The sequence below is a fragment of the Scomber japonicus genome, chromosome 3, assembly GCF_027409825.1.
Source record: "Scomber japonicus isolate fScoJap1 chromosome 3, fScoJap1.pri, whole genome shotgun sequence".
Classification (NCBI taxonomy): Eukaryota; Metazoa; Chordata; class Actinopteri; order Scombriformes; family Scombridae; genus Scomber; species Scomber japonicus.
This window is the reverse complement of record NC_070580.1, coordinates 16,500,576-16,521,406: the sequence shown is the minus strand read 5'-3', so window position 1 is coordinate 16,521,406 and position 20,831 is coordinate 16,500,576. Positions and strand designations below refer to the sequence as shown.

Sequence of the window (20,831 nt, the reverse complement as noted above, 5' to 3'; positions counted from 1 at the left end):
ATCGGTTTGTGTAATTTTCAGACTGTCTAAGCTTGGTAAATTCATTCACACATGCGTTTCTGTGTTCAAAGGAAGTGATATACCTTTAGCCTCTTAGCTTCATGAACTACAACCGCCCACAACTGTGCACATGTGCTTAACTCACAGCAGTATCTGTGGATTGTCAGGTCTGTTTCTGGCTCAGTGGGATGGGGGCAGAGCAGATGCTGTGACAGGAAGTTACTAACATGGTCCAGATGTGAGGACAAGAGACCACCTCCGACACAGCTGGAAAACGTGGATGACTACAGGCAGCGACTGCTGACATACAGAGGATATAGGATTCCCCATTTTTAGGAAAGCTTAGTCAAAAAGGTATTCTCATGCAGAAGTGTAAATCAAATTCAAAGTATCTTGCAATGTTGTTGTGTTCCCTGTTGTGCCTGTTCTCACTCACTAGACAGCTGTTTAAAACTATCTATTTTAAGTGTTTGTATTCATTTCATTATGAATTTTAGCTCTAAATAATTAATATGTTTTAAATTAAAAGAGATATATCCCCAAATATTTCCTCAAAGGGAAACATGTGCCCACCAGTGTTGAAACTAGGCAGTGCAACAAAGTGACAAAAAAACTGCCAGGGAGCCACTATTTTGACAACAGTGCTTTTTTTATTGATTTGCAAGTATGAATTTTACTCAGATATCCAAAGTGAACATGACAGAAAAATACGTACACACAATTTTATAAAAAGAAAACACAAACAAATCAATTAACCTGCAGCTTTCAGATCAAATCACATCTGATTATTGGAATTATGAAAGTTATCTGATGCAACACATTAGTGCATCGTCTGTATGATGTCCATGCAAGAAAAACAACTTAAAAGGAAAGTTTTCATCACAACTAAACAAATGCACTGATCTATTGTTTACCAAAGAGATGACAAAAGGGAAAAGATGCTTAACAGGATCTATCTATATACATGGAGGTTTACGGGTTGTTTGGTTTCCCATTAATGGAGTTTTTGCTGTGTGGACTGTAGACCCCCAGAGGGCTGCACCTACCTCTGAGCAAAATTAGGGACTTTTATGTCTCCCCTGCCTGCGGGTTTCACAGTCCATTAGAGACAGTTGACTAATCCTCATCTTCCTCTTCATCAATTAAGACCATCTTCCGTCTACGCTTCACAGGTGCAGAAATATCCTCCTTGTCTGAATCTGCGTCATCATTTTTATCCAGGTCCATGGCAGCGGTGGACTTATCCTCTGTAAAGACAGCACTGTGTGAGCCAAACGCTGAAGTACAGTCATGATTAAACACCTCTGCTGTGAGAGACCCAATACTGGTCCTGGACTACTATGGCACAGATGTAAAGCTACACATGAAATCTTTATCCAGGTTCACTTTGAGCCTTTATCTTTCTGGCTGTGTAGGTATCCTATTAGTCCTTATCAAAACAGCCAAGTGAAATACCTTTTTCTTCATCATCATCGTCGTCGTCCAGCACTCTGCTTCTTTTAGCTGAAGTCTTTTTTTGGGATCTGATATGAACAGGCACAAAGTAAGGATTTAGAAGATTTACTGATAGGGCTGGAATTTGGCTTATTTCTCAAAAACAAGGGGTTGATACATCACCTCTCAACTGTACCGTCTACACCCTCAGAAGGGGTGACATCTGACACAGGAGCTAAGAAAAACATAAAAATAACAGTTATCTCAGGTCAAAGAGCTGAGCCTTGATTGTTTTATCAACATCTAAAATTGAACACATCACATCTCTTTTAGCTGCCTTGTGCTGGCTCTTCGTCCTCGAGCAAATATCCCAGTCGTACCACAGGAGAAGCTTAACATCACTTAATACTGATTACAACACTGTACACTTTAATTTTCAAACTTGTAGCTGCAGGTTTCTCACTGTCGAAACCACATTTTTGGCTACTTCACTAGACAAAAACAGGTTATTATGTGCAGCAGAGTAACATGACACTTAACGCACATCTGTAATTGTGAGACAAGACACAGAATAAGAAACTTCTACACATACCGTCATTTTCTGTGGTGGGAAGTTTCCTCTTGCGGGCGAGCAGCAGTGCTCTCAGAGCTTGTGTTCTCTGTTCACCTGAGACCTCCTCCTTCTCCTCTCGGGGTTCTTCAGTAAGACTCCCCTGTCCCTCCATATCCTCAACACCTTCAGGTTCGTCCTCTCTCTGAGTAAGAGCTGCAGCTGTGCTCCGGAGCTGAGATGGGCTTATCTTTGCTGGGATTCTCCAAAATGTCTCCTGATTACCAAATAATGAACAATTACTGCCATTGATTTATATATATGTACAATGTAAGCAATATAGTATTATACCATCAGGTGTATCTTAATGTATCTGTTATTTATTCATTATTCTGCAATCACACACACACATATATATACAAAATAAAGGGTATATATAAATAAAAACACCACACCTGTTCATCTGCAGGTGCTCGCATCCCCAGTTTGCGTAACAGTTTCTGAAATCTCTTATTCTCCATTGCATCTTCATTTGCCTCAGTCAGAGGGACGAGTGCCACAGGCTGGGACAAGTCTGGTGAATGGACCACATCATAATCATACACATCAGATCATGTGTTTCAAATGACTAAACACCACTAATTACAATAAGACATTCACAAACCCATAAACAATTGCAAAACAGAAAAGTTGGTTTTCTAGGAATACTTTTTTGAAAGTTGAACTTACCATCTTCTTCACGGTCAAGTGCTGTTCTGTTCAGGCAATTCTGTAGCCACAACAAAGGTCCCGACATCCCTTTAATTAAAAAAATATATATAAATAAATAAACACAAAACAAAACTAATCCTAAATAATACAATAATAATAATCCTATAATTCAGGAAAATCTGTATACACACCAAAGTCTGTAGGCTTAACATCATACTTCATCTAACAGAAACAGCTTCTGGTATTACTTTATATTTTCTAATCGTATTTAATATCTACAATTTTTCACTATTTCCCAATATCCATTTAAATCAGGTGTAAAAACTATTGTGGACAGTTTGGCTTTTGTCTCACCTTCTTGATGCAGATTAGACACCATGGCGCCAACATCAGCTCTCCTCTCTACTGGAGACTGCACACTTTGGCTCCTCCGTCTTCCATTTTTTTTTGATTTTTCTCTCTCTTGCTCTTCTTCTTCTTCCTCCTCCTCTTCCTCACTCTCCTCAGACGCATCCTCGTCATCATCTCTGTCCACAAGGTCATCTGGAAATTCTTGTGTTAGTCCAGATAGGAAATCTTCTTCAGTCTGTGGGAGAAAATACAGACCAGACTGTGAGTAAAGTAGAGGAGAGCCTCACCAGGGAAAATAGAAAGCGTCTGCTGATGGATTTTCAACTAAATATTAAACATGATGATTTTTTATATATCTCTCACACAGTTTATTCTATATTGGTGTAAACCACATCAAATTAAAGCTGAAAATAGGCACTTGTACTATCCCTTTTTTTAAAAATTGAATTTGCTGAAGGACAGAGCCTGAAGAACAAAACATGTGTAACTGTCCAAATATTATTTATTTTGATATACTTATTTTTGTATCAGTGGCATAATCATCTCATCTTTCTCAATTGGTTCTACAGTCTTACTGTAAAAGAAGTACGAAGTAAAACTAAAATAACTTTACCATTCCTCTACCAGAACTCTTCGCTTGATTATTACGGCTCCTCTTCTTATAAAGTTCTCGTCTCTCAGACACCATCCCCATACTGAGTAGCTTATCCACCACACGTGCACGAGAGCGCTTGGCTGTAAGCTTCTTCAGTATATTACCCAGCACATCTGTGGAAATACATACAATCAGTTTGATCTACTAAAGAGACAAATGAATGACATCAAATAAATGAGGTACAAAAACAGGCTACTGCTTTCTCTAGTCATGGCTTTTACAATGATGATATGGTATTCAATATGTACCGTCAGAGTCTTTGAACTCCTCATAAAGCATCTGCAGCTCCTCCTCCTGGTCTTCAGTCCAAAGAACAATCTGTGTACCTTTCCTTTGTGAAATAAGTACAATCCTTTTAAAAATGGTCTCAACATTTGAAATATATATAAGATTACAAACCAAACCAATCTAGAGTACATAAAATAAATGACTCAGGCTGTCTGTACGTACTTCTGCTTCTTCAGTTCTTTAGCATTTCCCACCAGTCCCATATGCACCAACTGTATCACGACCTGGCGTCGAGTGCGGGTTGCATCGCTGAGTAATGGCAGCAGAGTCTCCACAATGTCTGGCACTAAGAATCAAACGTCAGTGACAGAGTATTAGACTCAATTACACATTGTGAAACTTATAAGAATACGACAGACAGGAAAAGATGGGCAAGCAAAGAACAAAACGCATGCAGACCTTCAGAGTGTCGGTGCTCTTCATAAAGATTGCGCAACTCCAGTTCCTCCTCTTCAGTCCATGTTGGTTTCTTTCCCTGTCTGAAACATTTAAATGAACAAGATGCAATATTTCAAATAGCAGAACACAAATTGGACTTTGTTATTTGTATGCCCTACAATTTCATACAAATGCATATTTCACTTGTAAGTAATAAGGGTCAGTTTAACATGACACACATTGGTAGAGAAGAGACACAAAACAATGAAAGCACCAACCCGTCTTTGCTGTAGCCTTCAGTCATCTCACGTACAGCCCCCACATTTTTCCAGAACAGCAGTTCAACATATGCCTTGTTGTTTTGTGCTGCCAGTGAAAAGAAACGGTTCAGCACATACTTGGCAAAGGTCACTAGTTCCTGTGAGGGAGAGAGAGAGAAAGTATATAAGTAAGTCTATAGTTCACCTCACATCACAAACAGCTTGCTTACAGTTGTTACTGTACCTTATAAGCAGCTGCAGCAGGGTCATTCATGATCTTGTTGAAGAGGTGGAATACTGACAGCTGGAAAAGCTGGGCGTCCATTTTGAGGTCGACTGCCAAGCGGTGCAGCATGCGAGCAATGCAGTGGTTAGTGTGAGGTGTGTTTTTTGAGTATGATTTTAACAGGAGGAGGTATGGACGCACAATACTGGGGTTGGCAAACCTGTGAGGGGTCAGAGAAGAATACCATGCCTTACTGGGAAGGTCACAAAATGTTTTAGCAAGTAAACTCAAAACTACTATTTGCCTTGCAGTGGCAGATATATGTTCTGAGGGATATTTCTAACTTTTCCTCACTTCTTGATAAAGTCCAGAAAGTTGAACTCTGTTTCAGAAACCTGGACAGACTCCAACTCTTCTTCTTCCAACTCTAACCCTGCATCATCATCCTCCTCTACCACAGGCTCTGGAAGAGATGATCCTGAAATTTTAAAAGGCAAGGTTTGAATGCTGCACATATATTATGGCGCAAATATTCACATAAATATAAAGTTAAAACACTTACTGGGCAGGTTGGCATGCAGTATCTGCTTGAGGAGTTCCAGTTCCTCTTCAGGTTCCACATCAGCTGAACCAAACACATCTCCCTCTGGCCACACCTCCCTAAGTATGAAAATGTTTAATATTTATATACTACACACTTGATGTGTTAGAGGTTGTTGCAGTGTGTTGAGTCTCACTGACCTGGCAGCACGCATCAGTGCCAAAGCTTCTGGACCCAGTCGTGCCAGCAGGGCATCCTGCACCCGCACCATAGCTTCAGTCCGCTGCTCCTCAAGCGGAGTTTCAGATGTGGCATCAAATGGCACAGTGTTTTCTGTTAAAGCCCCTGACACCTGCAGACAGAGAGCAGATGACAGACCAAATGTGTCCCATTTGGGTTAGGGTTAGTGAGTTGTTTATTACTTTAAAATTTTCATTAAGATCTAATCCACTCTAGTGCATTTATTGTGTATGAGCTGAGCTTTGTGGACAATAGCTTTGCCTTTATAATGATGCATGCGACAGTAAACTCATGAAACTTTTACAAAAATATTCTTACTACTGTCACAGAATGACCCAGAGGGTCTACAGTATACTCTTATTATAGATAAGAGCTTAATATCCAGTTAGAAACCCAGAAAATGGGACTTGTTTTTCAAACTAAATGGTTAAAGCCCTAAATCATGTCTTTCAAGAGGTTCGTCAAAGGGGATCCTGATTACAGACCTTCAGAAACGTCTTTGAAGCCGAACACACTTGCACATGCAAAATCTGTCCTTTGACAACCTCCCTCTGAAATTCAATGAATCCAGACGAGAGGAGATTATCTCTTTGCTCCTTCTCTGAGTTAGATCTCCACACTGACCTGAAGCCCTGTAGCCTTCAGCTCTTCCTCCACAACCTTCCAGGTATCTGCCAGGGCTTCTGGACTAGTCTCTACAGTAGGCTTTTTTCCACCTCGAGACTTTTTCCGCTTCACTCGCTTTTTCTGTAGAGTTAACAGTGCTAGATATTAAACATTTCAAGCAGGTACAAACAGTAAAAATGTACACAAATTTAGCATGAGAACCTACCTGAACCATCAAATTTTTGCGACCTTTGCAGAAGCGTTCTAACATACGCAAGAAGAGATGAGTTGACTCCACCAAGTCTTTGAGGTAGGAGTGAGGCTGTCTGGTCTCATCATACTTCCTCAGCAAGGTCAGGAAAATCTCCCTGTACTCCATCATGTAGAATATGTTACCTTGAAGGTGACAGTGAATAGATGAGGAAAACAGGATTTCATATTTCAAAGTTTCAAAGAGTACTCTATCTGAACTACAGCTAGTAGGGTCTTACTTTTAATAACACTGCAGCTCTGACGGATGGTTTCATCATGTGAGCGGTCCATCTCGTTCACATTCAGCAGCAGTTCCTGATATGCTTTTAGTGCCAGGTGCATCCTACAAAAACAACATGTTATCAGTCTGCGACCAACTAACAGATTTTGACATTTTTCTAATAACCTGCTTCCTAGTGAACCTCCTACCTGCGGGACCAGGACGTGGCCTCTTTGCGGTCAGTGAGCATCATCTCATAGTAGTTGGTGACGTTGCGCTCAATGAAATGGAAAGCACGGATGGACATGGTCTCAGACACTAAATCAGCACGGAAACCGTTGCCCCGGTTGAAAGCCATGAAAAAGCTGAGTGCCCAGAGGTAGTAGGTCTCATCGTGTTGCTGAGTCTGCTCTCGAATCAGACTTTCCTGTAAAAGAAACGAGAAAGAACAAGAAGTGCTGAGAGTATTATACTTTCTATTGTATATAACAAGGCTTCTGAAACTTACGAGAAGTATACAAAACTGAAAACTGTATACAGCAATAATAATAATGGTGTAATTTCCCTGCAAGTGTGTGTGCTGTGCACAGCCTAGGAAATAAATGTTCCAATTGCAGCTCACCAAAAATGAATACTTTAACCATGTATCTGAATTAATCAAATAATAACGTGATGTGTATGAATCCTACATTCATAAAAAAAATGAATAAATCTACACCAACTATTAATAAAAACTGCAACTTTTAATGGTCCAGAGTGGAAATCAATATTAGAAACAGAAAGTGAGGTTAATGGAAAAAGTAAGAAATGCATTGGGCCACGCCGCTTTCTTGTGTACATAATAGGAGGACGTCAGACAGCTATTAACATAAAACAGGCCACAGTAGTTAATTGGAAAAATTCAGATGTTTTTTTGTATCAGTTCACCAAAGGAGGAAGTGTGATTTTGCGTCAGTGTGACAAGAAAATCATCATTCATGTTACAGTGGCTAACCTTGACAAGGTACATGAGCCGATTGTAGCAGTTTTCCAAGAAGTCCACACAAAACTCTCGCAGGAAGAGTCGAACGTTTAAGGCAGAGCGGCGTTTGTCCTTACACTCCTGTGCCCGTCGATTCCTCTTGGGAACACGTCTCACTGCTTTACCTGCATCATGAGTATAGTTTTTGAACTAACAAAAAAAAAAAAAAAGGAGACAGATTCATGATTATGAGAGGAGTTTTGCAAGCATCACCAATCCTAGTATCACAGATATTAGTAATTCTACAACTCACATCATGAATATTTCTGTGATAAATCACATCTTTGTCCCCAATTGCCTTAAGGCCTTGAATAACAAAGGCTCCTCTGAAGCGGGAGTGTCTGAAAAAACAAAAACAACAATCAATGCACCGTCAAGCAAAATACAATAGAAATATACATATGTTTTTCAGATGATAGACAGATAGATACAATAGATAGATACGATAGATACGATAGATACGATAGATACGATAGATATTTGTCTATGGATGTTAGAATTAAGTGTACACTGAAACATTAATCATTTACACAAAGTATATGTATACTGTTCATATGTAACAGTATATACAGATGAATCTGAAATATAACGTATAACGTATAATGCAATAAATAAAAGTCCAGATGAGCAGTATTTCACCTGTGAGTGAAATACAATCTATTCCTGGACTGAAGAATTAAGACTTGTGGTTCTCCTGTAATACACTTATTCCTTTGATCACCCAGGCACTGCAGCAGGTCACTCAGGTACAGGTAATTCAGATTGGAGTTTTTAAGAGGTATGATTGCTATACGAGCTTCCCTTTCTGTCTGGCAAATACTGCAAGTGGTATATCTGCTGCCATGTACCTGGTTCCTCTGTGTAACATGCGAGACCGTTTCTCTGCAAGCTCCTTCTGTCTCAGTGCGTCAAGCTCCTGAGCGTCTCTCTGCTTCTCTTCTGCTGAGCGAGCTTGACCAGCGCTCACCAAAGCTTCCGGTGTCTGTCAGGGAAAAAAACAAAAGAAGATAAAACTCAAACACACAAAACAGCTGGAAATCTCTAGACACGTGTACCTCCGAAGAGATTCTTCTGTCTAACCTGGTCTCTGAACATGAGGGAGATGATTTCCAATACATGCATACTCCACTGCTGCTCACTCTGGGCCGACGCCAGGAACTTGACCAAGTCATCGAAACCGCTCATGTGAATGGCCCACAGCAGCCTGTCATGGACGCTGGCATCATCATCTACCTTCTACATCAGGAGTGACAGAAGTTAGGGAAGGAGGAAGTAAGGTGAGAAGAGGGGCAAATGAGAGAGTAGTTCAGTATAGGACAGCTTTAGCTCTGCCTTTTTGATAATCATGCTGGTACTCGTGTTAGAGTCAGACCTTCTCCTCACAGGGGTCCGCAGGTACATGTAGCACATTCCTGACCAGCAGCAGAATCCTTTCTATCAGCAGGTTATCCTCCTCCTGTCTCTGCTCCCAGTCCTGAAGGGAAAGAGTGTGAGTTGGGAGACACAGGAAGAAAAGCACAAACACATTTTTACTTTTATAGTCTTGAAAAACTTCAATATTCAATCTTGGAAAGTGCTAAAGTAAAAATGTTACTGTTTGTTAATGTTTACCAGTGAATCACTTACCAGTTGTAGAAGGTTGTACAATGTCTCACTTAAAACACCAAACACAGCCTCACTGGCAAATGCCTGAAACCAAAGGCAGATGACGCTTATTACCATGTTTAACACGTGCAGATAAACATGAATTGTTATGGTTGTAACAGAAGAACTTATCCAACTCCTCAATATTTACCATACAGACATTAATACATATAAGAAAACGTAGAGGCGATTAAATTAATCACCAGTTATGTTGATCTGAAGAAAAAAAAAAAAAGTACAAATTCTCTGATTCCAACTTCTCAAATTTACAGATTTATTTAGTCTTCTATGATGTTAAACTATATGTTGGGTTGGTCTGGAGAAAACAAGACATTTGAGGATGCAATTTTTGGCTTTGGGAAACAGTGATTGACATTTTCCCCCATTTTCTGACCAAAAAACAATTCTATTAATTGAGAAACAATCAACAGATTAATCAATAATGAAAATAATTGAAATGTATTAAATGTAGCCCTAAGAAAATGTAAATACAATTACTTTTATAAAAGGGAACAATACCTCTTTACAGTCTTGTAAATGAGATGTCACTTGCAAAAAGTGATGTCTAAACACGGGGTCATCAGGGACTTTACCAAAGCAAAGCATGGCAGGCTGAGTGAGATTGACCATGAGCCTGGAAAAACAATAGAAAACAACAACAACAACAACAACAACAAAAAAAGGTTTACATAAGTACCCAGCTTTCTGACTCAGTATCATATACAGCTTTCAGGAAATACTGTTAATTCTGTTCAAAAGTATTAGCAACACTTACAGATTGCTAGTATTGCATAAAATTGTACATTTCTGAATAACTGTGATGAAATATTTCTTTAGTAAAACAGCACGCAGTAATGTCTAACAATAGTGGCACTGATATGCATTATGAGACTGTTTTATGAAAGATTAACAAATATATAGTTTGTTTCATCTCGCTTATAAATATTCATCAGGATAGATTTTAGGTTCAAGAGAGAAGTTTCGTCAGGGGGCGTCTACCTGATGCAGCAATCAAACAAGACTTTGTCTTCTCCATGCTGAGTGATGATAGGTAGAAGGTCATTCTGTACAATCTGTCCTGAACCCAGTTGCTGGCGGACATCACGGGTGTCATCTTCATGCCGCAAATACCGGATCAGGTCTTTCACACTCTCTGCAAACACAAATACATGAGATACATGAAAATAGGGCTTGCATAGATGCTTTTCTGCTCTTTATCAATAACATCAGTATACTACCCATCCATCTCATGAGGCAGGAAACTCAGATTATACATCTTTACCATCTGACACCACTCACCTACACAATCAGCTTCTTTGTGATAGGTGTCTCCTTCCAAGTAGCCAAGAGCACTACACGTTGCCAAGAGCTCGCAATTCATCCTGAGTAAGTCCAAACACCATCAGCCAGCACAAAGATGAGGGTTCAATCTATGTGATCAGTCATGCAGTAAAGCAGAGAAAAAGAAACAGTGAAGAAGAGAAAGAAACTTATTTACAGTGTGACTCCCAAACAGATCAGGACAAAGCAACAAAATGTTGCACCCACTGTGTTCCTGAGTTTCATATGTAATTCTCTAGGACAAGGCCAACACAATCAATAATCGATAATGACAGTAACTGGACATGATTGTGTTTATTAATCTCCTAGTTCAAGGGATTTAAAACGTGTTCTTGTCAATAGCCTCTAAGTATATGAGCATTAGATTGCCCCCTGTTTGATTTGTGGTGACACAGGAATCAATATCAAAATTTCTGCTGTAAAATATTATATAACAGAAAGAGAGTTTTTTCCTGGAGACCTCCTGAAACTGTTTCAAAGACCCCTAGTGGTCCCTCTAACTCCACTTTAGGAACCACTGGGATTACTACATCAACAACTTTGTTTTAATGCACTGCAAGTGTCTGCCCAACTCTGCTCAAGTAAGCTGATTAAAGACTTCTGGAAAGTTTTAATAATTTAAGTGGGGTCTGTATATAATCATCCACAGATTACCTATATTTTTAAGCTTTTAAACGTTCCCTGTAGATCAAGTGAAATCCCAGACAAAGCAAGCTGCCTCTAGTGTTACATCCAGTGAGTCATTTGGTACTTTGGAGGACAATTTTGGACTCTTTGCTGCCGAATCAAAACTAACACAACTTTACGCCAGGTCAATGCACAATTATTGACTGTAATTGCTAGGTAGACAATTTAAGGTTAAAGGCTTACATTAGTTAAAGTATCTTAACACAGCACAGGACGGGTTTTCTACACATTGTTAAAGTAACTGTTAGCTGATACTTTCTGCTACGATACCAACCAAGTTAGTTAGCCGCAGTTTAACGACGGAGACCGCGAAACGACTTTATAAAAGAGCCTAAATAACTTACCAGATCAGTCAAATGCTGCAACTCTCCATCTGCCGTGTCCAGCAGCCGGTGGTGTATAATGTTGGATTTATTTTCTATCAGTAAGTCGTTTATTTCAGCCTGTTGTTACACAGCTCTGACAGCTGAGACAAGTATCGCGCCAAGACAGCGGATGTGGAAATACGTCATTAAGGAGATATTTGTGCCCTGAGTTTGACTTTTAAGGTCAACCGAGCCAGCAAACTCTAGTCCAAACAAAATAAAACCAAATCGGCTGTGTTAGGAAAAGAAGGTAAGATTAGGGTTCGCGCCATGGTCGACATTTGGTTTGAGGATTTAGTGAAATATACCCGGAGTTAGGGCTAAAGAATCGCCTGAGAGGTTGTACTCAGGGCAAAATATACAAGTAGAAGGAGCCCTTCATACTATAGACGCATATGTCTATGCTTCATACTGTAGCGTAAAAACTTTATGTTGTGTTGTGTGTTTGCTTGTTCGCCTCGGCATTTGTCAATAACTAATTAACTTTATAATAATATATATTTAAAATAATTGGGGTATTCCAGAAAGCGGGTTATGTGGAAAACTCAGAGTATGTTAACCCTGAGATGAGGGAAACTCCGTGTTATCCGTTCCAGAAAGAGAGGTAACTGAAACTCAGAGTCAGTCACCATGGTAACTGACTCGGATGTGCTTTCATTCCGTGATCAGTATCTGTTAGAACGGTATCACTGTTCATTACACTCAATCATTTCTTAACATTCTCCGGCCATATCTGCCTTCTTGTTAATCTTATTTTTAGGAAGTATTTTATTTATTATTATATTCGCCACAGACCTGCAGGGGGAGCCCGAGTTCCAATGAGGTGACGTAACTCGAGCTTTTTTTCTCAATAGTTGCCATGGTGAATCAAGGTATCGGGGCTCCATTGATGGTGGATTTTTATATTGGTCGCACAGGCGCTAAACTCAAAGTTTACATACTCAGTTGATTGAACTAATTCAGTTCAGCTGTTCTGGAACCGGATACTCAGAGTTTCCCATCTCAACTCAGAGTTCAGGGTTAGACTCAGAGTATGTTGAACCTCTTACCTGGAATACCCCCCAGGACGACCAGATTTGGGGGCGAGGCAGCTGCTGAAGCAACATGAAGGTGAAAAAAAGAAAAAAAAAGGCCTTTCTGTTTGGGACGGCCTTTTCATCTTATTATTTTCTTTATGTTGTGTGTTGTATGTTTTTAATGCTGTAGCACTTTGAGATTCACTAATCCACCACAAAGGGTGCTTATTATCATTATTATTATTATTATTATTATTATTACTAATCAAGCACAGTTTCCTCAATTAACCATGTTAATGTATCATATGAGTTTCATGTTGTTTTGATCATCAAACTCTGCTTTACATTAGTAATGCCCTTGTCCATTCCTGTGCATGCTACTGATTCTGAATGACTGACACCAGAATTTGACTCTCACAAATCCAGGAAGCTCTTGTACATAAAATACAATAAGATTATTATTAATACCTTGTATGGAACAGAGCACTGGCCTTATAACTAAGTCCAAATAACAGTCTTGTAGTAAATATAAATGTAAAATGTAAAAAAAAGTTATGTGGACAGACAACACAGATTTGCTCCAATTAAGTTTATTTGCACTTACTTAATCATTCATCAGTCGTGCCAGATACACACAGCATTGCAAAGCACATTCAGTAAGTCTTTTCAATCAATGACTGTCATCTTTTCAGTGTTATCATTTTCTTGTGTATTATATGTTTGTCAATGATCACTGTCTTTGGAGATTTGGAGGTTGGAACAGTTAGAGGATAGCAAAGCGTCTAAAACATATGCAGATAAGTTAACTTATTATCGGTTTGTCCTTTAAGGTGTTGACCAGAGGGCAGTGTCTCAAGTTTTGTTAGTAAGTCTATGACACAAACAACTAAAATCTTTAACTGTTCAAACTATTCTTAGACTGTTGTTTAATAGTCTGCTACAAATGTGTGGTCATCTAAGGATTCCACAGGATTGCACTGTAAATCAAGGCCTCGAGTGGTATGTTAATAAAGTGGTTCAGCTCAGCCCTACAGATGAGACAAAATGTTCAGCAAAAGTTAGGTGGTTTTAATAGCACCAAAGTGACAACGTCTAAAGGGATTCATTTAACATTGCACCTATACTGAGGGACTCTGCACTAGATAATGAAACACAACTAGTTGGAATGAGGACTAAATAGGTCAGAGTTGTTTTTTCTCTTTTTTTTTCTTCTTTTTTTTTTACTGTTTTCCCCCTGTCATGGCACTAGCCTTCACATTATCTAATCTGATTTAATCTACTCCTCATGGTCATCCTTGTCAGTGCGTCCTGGCTCGCTCTCCTTCTCCCTCCTGGACTCTTTCACCACCTGATTGAAAAGAAACACTCAGATTAGAATTTAGCTCTTATATCAATTTCTCAGGCTGAAATATGAATATATATGTATAATCGTACCTCTCCATCTCTAGTCTCAACTGTCTTTATCACAACGGTCCTCTTGGTCCCGCTGTCTGGAATGTGTTCATAGTCTGTAAAAAGCAGATTAAACATTTACATTTAGATACATTACAGACATTACAGTTGTATCACAAAAGAAGAGGGTTTTTTTCTTTGCTGAATCAAAAGAGAATCATAGTTTACCTCGCTCACCCAGATGATTTGTTATGCCCAGATTGAGGATGGGTACAGTGATCCTAAACGGGGAATATAAAATTTGAGTGTTATATACTAATGCTTTCTAAAAAAGTAACATTTTGCAGCTCTATGGTGAAAAAGTCAACATCCAAAAAGTCATTAATAACACATTCAACATGCAAACAATTTGCAATCCTTTTGTATAGAGTCCAAAGGGACCCACATGTCTACTGGGGTCGCGAAGCCCTCTTGATTTTAGGGGTGTAATAATGGGCTGTTTTAATGTGTTAGATATATCGCAAGGATAAAGGCATGTGTAACGTGAACATCCCTCCTGCAGTACACAGAGGTTAGCTAGCAACGTAAACAGGGAGCTGATGGAGAAATGGGAAGCGTCAGGGAGAAGAGACTGCAGGCCTGCGCAGTCCTCCTTGTGTGTGCAGCGCAGCAGAGAGACAAACAGCGGTGGAGAATTGACACAAGTGAACTCCTTACATTGTTGTAAGTGCAATAAGAGCTTTGCAAGTAAAAAGCCAAGAAGAGTCATTTAATGTCTCTAAGCATTTCATTAACATGTAAACAAAATAATCATCTCAATCATTTTCAGCATCATAGAACAAACACACACACACACACACATATGTATATATATATATATATATATATATATATATATATATATATATATATATACATATATGACAGTGAAATAAAAAGGAAAAGGAAATCATAAAACAAATTGTGTTAATAATAATAAGAAAATAATCTGTTCGGAAGTTTATATATTACTAATTTTACACAGGTATCCTGCAGATATTTACCTGCTCTCCTCTCCCTCCAGCAATTTACGATAAGTGGCAATCTCAATGTCCAGAGCCATTTTGACATTGAGGAGGTCCTGGTACTCTCGAAGGTGGCGAGCCATCTCCTCCTTCAGGTGGCGGATCTCATCCTCCAGTCTACCTACGTTGTCCTGGTAGTTGCCAATCTCATTTCCAAACTGGTCCTCCATTTCACGCATCTGCCTCAGCAGAGCCTCATTCTGAAAAACATGTATTAAAGGTGTAATGTGTACAATGTAACGTTATAAATTAATTCAGAAAAATAACATGTGGTGTTTGTCCCCACCGTGTTCTTCAGTGCATCAACTTCACAGTTGAGAGACTGAATCTGCCTCCTGGACTCGTTGGCCTCCTGCTTGGCCTGCCTCAGAGCATCACCGTTGCGTTTTGCAGACTCAGTCAAATCAGCAAACTGCAGGAACAAACATTAAGCAAAGAAGCATGAGTATGTGCTTGTGTTTTCCAGTGGGATTATCTTTCTCTCTGTTGGCCTACCTTGGACTTATACCAGTCCTCCGATTCCTGCATGTTCTTCGCAGCAATGGTCTCATACTGGGCCCTGATGTCCCTCAGAGCACCAGTTAGGTCTGGCCTGACGGTGCTGTCCACCTCCATCTTCAGCTGATGGGTCTGTACACTCACTTGTACATCCTGGATTTCCTGATAATATAAGCATTTGCACACAAACACAAATGTCTAATCAAAGCCTTTGCAAGAATTTTAAAAATGAAAAAGCAACAACATGCTCCTTCAGTGTAACTAGTACTGTAGACGTCCAGATTTTTTTTATAAAATTACTCTTGTCTGAAGGGATTTTCCCATTTCTACACGAATGGAGGGGAAATGGTGGCACCACTTACTTCATCATGGATCTTCTTGAGGAATTCAATTTCATCCATCAGAGACTCAATCTTCCTTTCCAACTCCAAGCGGGCCAAAGTGGCATCATCCACATCCTAATTGTCATATTAGATAAACATTGTTTATGTTGCAATAATAGAAATGTCACCTATTGCTAAAACACTGCATCATAAGCTTCATTAACAAAAAAAAAATACAAAAGAGTGTACAGCCATGTTCACAGCTCTGGAAGTGGCTTCCTATTCAGATTCCTCTATGTCAATAGTCTGTTTATGTTAGTTTATGTTAGTGCAGAATTATTACACATGCACATGGACATTGATTGCTGAAGATCAAATTCAATTGTTTCAAAGTGGGATACGCCAACCTTTTCCATGGTTTGGGTTAAAATAGATAGGTTTATGCAAAAAAAACCACTTGCTTATGGTTAGGGAAACGTCATGGTCTGGGTTAAAACTGTCCAATTTGGAAAAAAATATCCTATGTAACGGCACTTAAACGCCCCACATGATGATAAAAATGTCCTGGTCAGTGGTCTACAAGAGGTCCAGCAATGAATCCTGGAAACCGATTTTGCACCAATAGAACAAACTAATGGAACACCAACATGGAAAACCAGTCAGGACCAACAGCCTGTGGACTATTGACAAGGATTCCTGTTCCATGTCAATAGTCTGTAAATTATTGCACCAGTTCTGTTGCCTAACCAGTTTTATGGTAATGTTCGTCATGTTCACCATTTTAGTTTGCTAATTAGCACAAAAGTCAGAGTGCAGCTAAGCTGATTTGGTAATTGATGTTGTTGGTAGTCAAAAAGTGAAGGTTCATTGAAGTCATTAGGCTCATTACTCTCGGCATCATGAATGTTTTGCAGACTTCCATGGCAGTCCTTTCAGTATTTCAGATATTTCAGTCAGACTGATCGACCAACAGACTGACAGACATTTCCATCTGTAGAGCCATGTCACTACCGTTGATATTCTACGGAGAAGTGCTTTAGCCAAAAGAGAAGAAAGGTTTTTTTTAAGTCTCTGTCCACTGCAGTAGTCTGACAATTTAGATGACATTGTAGATGAAAATGTATAAGCCTGGTCTGACATTGTACTGCTCACTCCGGGGTGACACTGGAAGTGCTGCAGATAAAACAAAGCTGTTCATTTTGACCTGCCACCCGAGCCTGAGCACACTGTAATCAATATGTTAAACACGGTCCACCCAGCTGAGTGTTTACCTTACGGAAGGCAACCAGGTTATTCTCAGCATCTGCCCTCTTCTGGGTTTCCTCATCCATCCTTGATGACACAGAGAGAGACAGAATATTTCAAATAATTTGGTTATCTCTGTCAGATACAGAATCCTTTTTACAGAAGAGATACAAATTGTCACTTTAAATTTTTTTTACAAGAACATCCTTGCTGTCTAAAATTGCACCAGGGCATCAGCTGGCAAAAAGCTTTCTGGATCAATTAGTTAATTCACTGTCCTGTAAAAGGGTTTTGGGAGTGCACCCAGTGGGATCAGCAGCTGTTCCTTTCAACTAATGCAGTTTCTCTACAGTTCAATAAGGTCATCTGGACACTCAATAAGGTTATGTAGACATACTTCCCATGTTTTTAAACATTTGAAACTGTGGAGAATTGGAGATTTAATATTAGTCAGTAAACAGTCAAAGGAGAGGTAATAGGAGTAACATTTTCAGTGTAACTGGATAAAAATGGAAAAAGGACATTATGTTCAATTTCTGAAGGCTTCTTATTATTATCCTGTAGCAAACTCAGTTAAAATTCATGAGTCACTGGGATGAGTCATCATAAATTACATAAAATGTCAGACACATAAGTTTTCTCATTCTATGATAACTTTTTTTTAGAGATGGGGTACATGTCTGGATGTGGGTCTGTCCTGTCTGACAGAAGTCATGCCCGGGCTGGACATAAAGTAGATTAGAGTGGAAAGCATCACAGAACAGAGCCTGCTTCCTCATCTTTAATTCATGTGGTGTTACAGTGGGGCCTTTTGTCCTAATGGGGTCTCTGGCACCATCCCATCAGTACAGGGCAGTGAAAACATACCTAATGGAGTCATTGAGTCACATTGATTTTTCCTGATGCTATTCTCACCATGCTTGATATCCAACCTCTCTTCCTCTGGTTCCATTTCCTCTCCCTCCCCTCCCTGCTTCTCAGTCGACCCCACCCTGTGTCTGGTTCATCAATCCTGCCTCCTCCTATTGCCTCTCATTTCCCTGTGTGCATGCATATAAGGCATATAAGTTTGTGTGTGTGTGTGTGTGTGTGTGTGTGTGTGTGTGTGTGTGTGTGTGTGTGTGTTCCTAATAATGTATACATTTGCGTTATTTCAGGAAATCATTCATCACAGCCATACTTTTCTGCAGGGTTTGCTGTCATAGGGTTCACCTCGTTTTGTGTTTAAATTACCAATGTACAAGACATTCTGTGAAGGCTCATACACACTGCAAAAAGCTGATACACATGATGCAGGGCAGTGCCTCTGGTGTCCAGTCTGCTTGAGGTGCCACGCCCTACACCAGCATCTTTATTGGTCTCAAGTGGCAGACATTCAGGGACTTTACTCCTCCTCTCTGCTTTAAGTTGACAATGGACGCTGAAATGTTACAGTGTCAGTGGAAGGATATCATGGTGGCACTGGTTGCCCACACCCATGGCTCAATTTAGGCTACAACACTGGCAAACTCACACTAGACCAATATTGGAATGAAGAGGAGAAAAAACAGTTGTGAATACAAAAGTGAGGTGGCATGCAAGAGTTCACATCTTTTTCTGCAAATTTGTTCTTTAATGTTCATGATCATGAGGCTGAACAATTCTTTAAAAATATTTTATTGTATTCTTACAATCTATTTACTTTGTTTTATTGCCCCTTAATTTACCTAAAATGTTGACATGATAACCAATGCTAGATCTATCTATCTATCTATCTATCTGTCGGTCTATCGGTCTATCTATCGGTCTATCTGTCTATCTGTCTATCTGTCTGTCTCAAGCTTCACTTAATTTATCTTCATGTCTTCACGCACCACACTTTTTGTCATCATGTTGGTACCAACCTCTGCTTGAGCAGGCCCAAATCTTCAGCCAGGTTATCCCTCTCCAGTTGGTACTGGTCCCTCTCCTTTCCAATGTCATCCATCTGGCGCCGCATCTCCCTCAGCTCCTCCTGGAAGATCTCAGAGGCACGGTTGGGCTGGCCATGCTGCTGTTGGCCTTTGAATTGGTTGAGCTCCTGCTGCAGTGCACCATTCTGCTGCTCCAGGTAGCGCACCTTCTCGATGAAGCTGGCAAAGCGGTCGTTGAGCTCCTGTAGCTCGGCCTTCTCATTGCTGCGGGTGCTGAGGAACTCCTGGTTGACAGCCTCAGCCAGGGTGAAGTCCACCTTGTCATAGGAGAGGCGAGGGGGCTGGGTGCTGGAGCGGGAACGCTGTTGGTGGTAGGTGGTGGAGCGGGATGCCACAACAGGTGACGCCGAACGCATATAGCGTCCCCCGGACAAGGGCATACGTGAGTACGAAGGGGAGTAAGAAGACACGTTGATTGGGTGTGGGCTTCCAAAGGTGCGCCTGTAGGAAGTGGAGGTATGCATTGTGTGGCTCATGGCTGGTCTTGTTCAATTTTCTGCAGCTATTCTCTCAAGAGGTGGAAGGGTGGCGAGCTGGAGGCTTGGAGATGCTCATCAAGCAACAGGACATCAGACTGAAGAGGCTGGGGGTTTTATGCTCTCAGGCTAGCTATCTCATCATCCTCACACCCTCCCCTCCCTCATTTTTCCTCACCCCACCCACATAAACCCTTCCTTTCTCAATCACTCTTCAGCATACAAGCTTTAGCCACTCCCTACCCTTCAGAAATAGACCCTGCCTCTCTGTGCTTTTACCGGCGCTCTGTCTTGCTCTCTGTCTCGACAGCTCCACCCTTTTTAACCAGAGCACTTGGCAGGAGGCCAGACTAGCTTCCACATTGCTGCTTTGGTAACTAAAGATGTCTCCTTATGTCCACCCCTCCTCCCATCTCTGATTTATGTCCTCTTTGACACTGGTGCTCACTTATTAAGTCTCAGTTTTTTGATTGTTGTTTCTCAAAGTGGTTCCTTCAACTTCATCTTCTGTTATTCTTGCCTGCACTTGTAATTTTCACAGCATTATTAACTAATGTGTCAAGGATTCTGTTACCTATATCTCAATAAGAAAATGTGAAACTGAAGCTTAAATTGGATCACATGGATAAATTGATTTTGATTCTTTTTCCTCTCCATTTATCTTGCTCCCACTCTCTGCTCTCTCTCCTTTCACAGTAATGGAATACTTTATTGATATCCTGGGCGTCTGGGACAGCGCCATGACTCTGCAGTTATTCTATCCTTTTTAAATGCACTATATCCTGTAGTTCCTGTTAGAGTACAAGCTGTCAAATAACTGTGGGTGTTTCTTGGGGGCAATGGGTTTTTGGTGCAGGTGATGTAACAGTAAAGTTGTACAGAGTCTGAATCAGGACTCAGATGACACAGGTTGAGGAACAGTGACTAAAGTTATAGCAGTTTAGAGACTCACTGACTTAACCAGCATAAATTATTAAAAGGTTAGGAGCCATGATCACATTTTGAATAGTTTAGAGTTTAATGTAACATTGAAAACAATTATTTAATTAGCAGCACACCCTGTAGCCAACTGAATACACTCAGTGCTTGATAATG

The 20,831-nt window shown here is 40.2% G+C and overlaps 2 protein-coding genes across 2 annotated transcripts; both read right to left on the bottom strand.

Moving 5' to 3' along the window:
• Positions 1-879: 879 nt before the first annotated feature.
• Positions 880-10,767, bottom strand: timeless (timeless circadian clock). Its single transcript, XM_053316591.1, has 29 exons — positions 10,677-10,767; positions 10,377-10,530; positions 9,897-10,011; positions 9,360-9,422; positions 9,106-9,207; positions 8,814-8,969; positions 8,582-8,715; positions 7,987-8,074; positions 7,707-7,883; positions 6,922-7,139; positions 6,732-6,835; positions 6,467-6,636; positions 6,259-6,381; positions 5,595-5,746; positions 5,416-5,513; positions 5,208-5,331; positions 4,872-5,073; positions 4,646-4,785; positions 4,389-4,468; positions 4,152-4,275; positions 3,950-4,032; positions 3,660-3,814; positions 3,050-3,281; positions 2,714-2,782; positions 2,440-2,558; positions 2,027-2,261; positions 1,618-1,669; positions 1,456-1,523; positions 880-1,247 (listed from the first exon to the last, which is right to left on the bottom strand). Exons 1-29 carry the CDS (start codon positions 10,756-10,758, stop codon positions 1,117-1,119), a joined length of 3,750 nt encoding a protein of 1,249 aa, XP_053172566.1. The 5' UTR covers positions 10,759-10,767; the 3' UTR covers positions 880-1,116.
• Positions 10,768-14,062: 3,295 nt separating this feature from the next.
• On the bottom strand, positions 14,063-19,739 carry prph (peripherin). The gene is made up of 9 exons (XM_053316599.1): positions 19,192-19,739; positions 17,335-17,395; positions 16,103-16,198; positions 15,738-15,902; positions 15,529-15,654; positions 15,222-15,442; positions 14,407-14,459; positions 14,221-14,294; positions 14,063-14,134 (listed from the first exon to the last, which is right to left on the bottom strand). The coding sequence occupies exons 1-9, from the start codon at positions 19,734-19,736 to the stop codon at positions 14,063-14,065; spliced, it is 1,413 nt and encodes a 470-aa protein (XP_053172574.1). The 5' UTR covers positions 19,737-19,739.
• Between the last annotated feature and the right edge of the window lie 1,092 nt (positions 19,740-20,831).

What these genes read in the sequence shown, in the direction of transcription:
- timeless (XM_053316591.1), bottom strand. Translation starts at nt 10,758, where the DNA reads ATGAATTGCGAGCTCTTGGCAACGTGTAGTGCTCTTGGCTACTTGGAA. An exon ending in CCCTCATGTTCAGAGACCAG is followed by an intron (nt 8,716 to 8,813) that starts GTTAGACAGAAG and finishes TTTCCCTGACAG; the next exon opens with ACACCGGAAGCTTTGGTGAG. An exon ending in GAGCACCTGCAGATGAACAG is followed by an intron (nt 2,262 to 2,439) that starts GTGTGGTGTTTT and finishes TTTGGTAATCAG; the next exon opens with GAGACATTTTGGAGAATCCC.
- prph (XM_053316599.1), bottom strand. Translation starts at nt 19,736, where the DNA reads ATGAGCCACACAATGCATACCTCCACTTCCTACAGGCGCACCTTTGGA. An exon ending in TCAAGAAGATCCATGATGAA is followed by an intron (nt 15,903 to 16,102) that starts GTAAGTGGTGCC and finishes TTATATTATCAG; the next exon opens with GAAATCCAGGATGTACAAGT. An exon ending in TTGATGCACTGAAGAACACG is followed by an intron (nt 15,443 to 15,528) that starts GTGGGGACAAAC and finishes CATGTTTTTCAG; the next exon opens with AATGAGGCTCTGCTGAGGCA.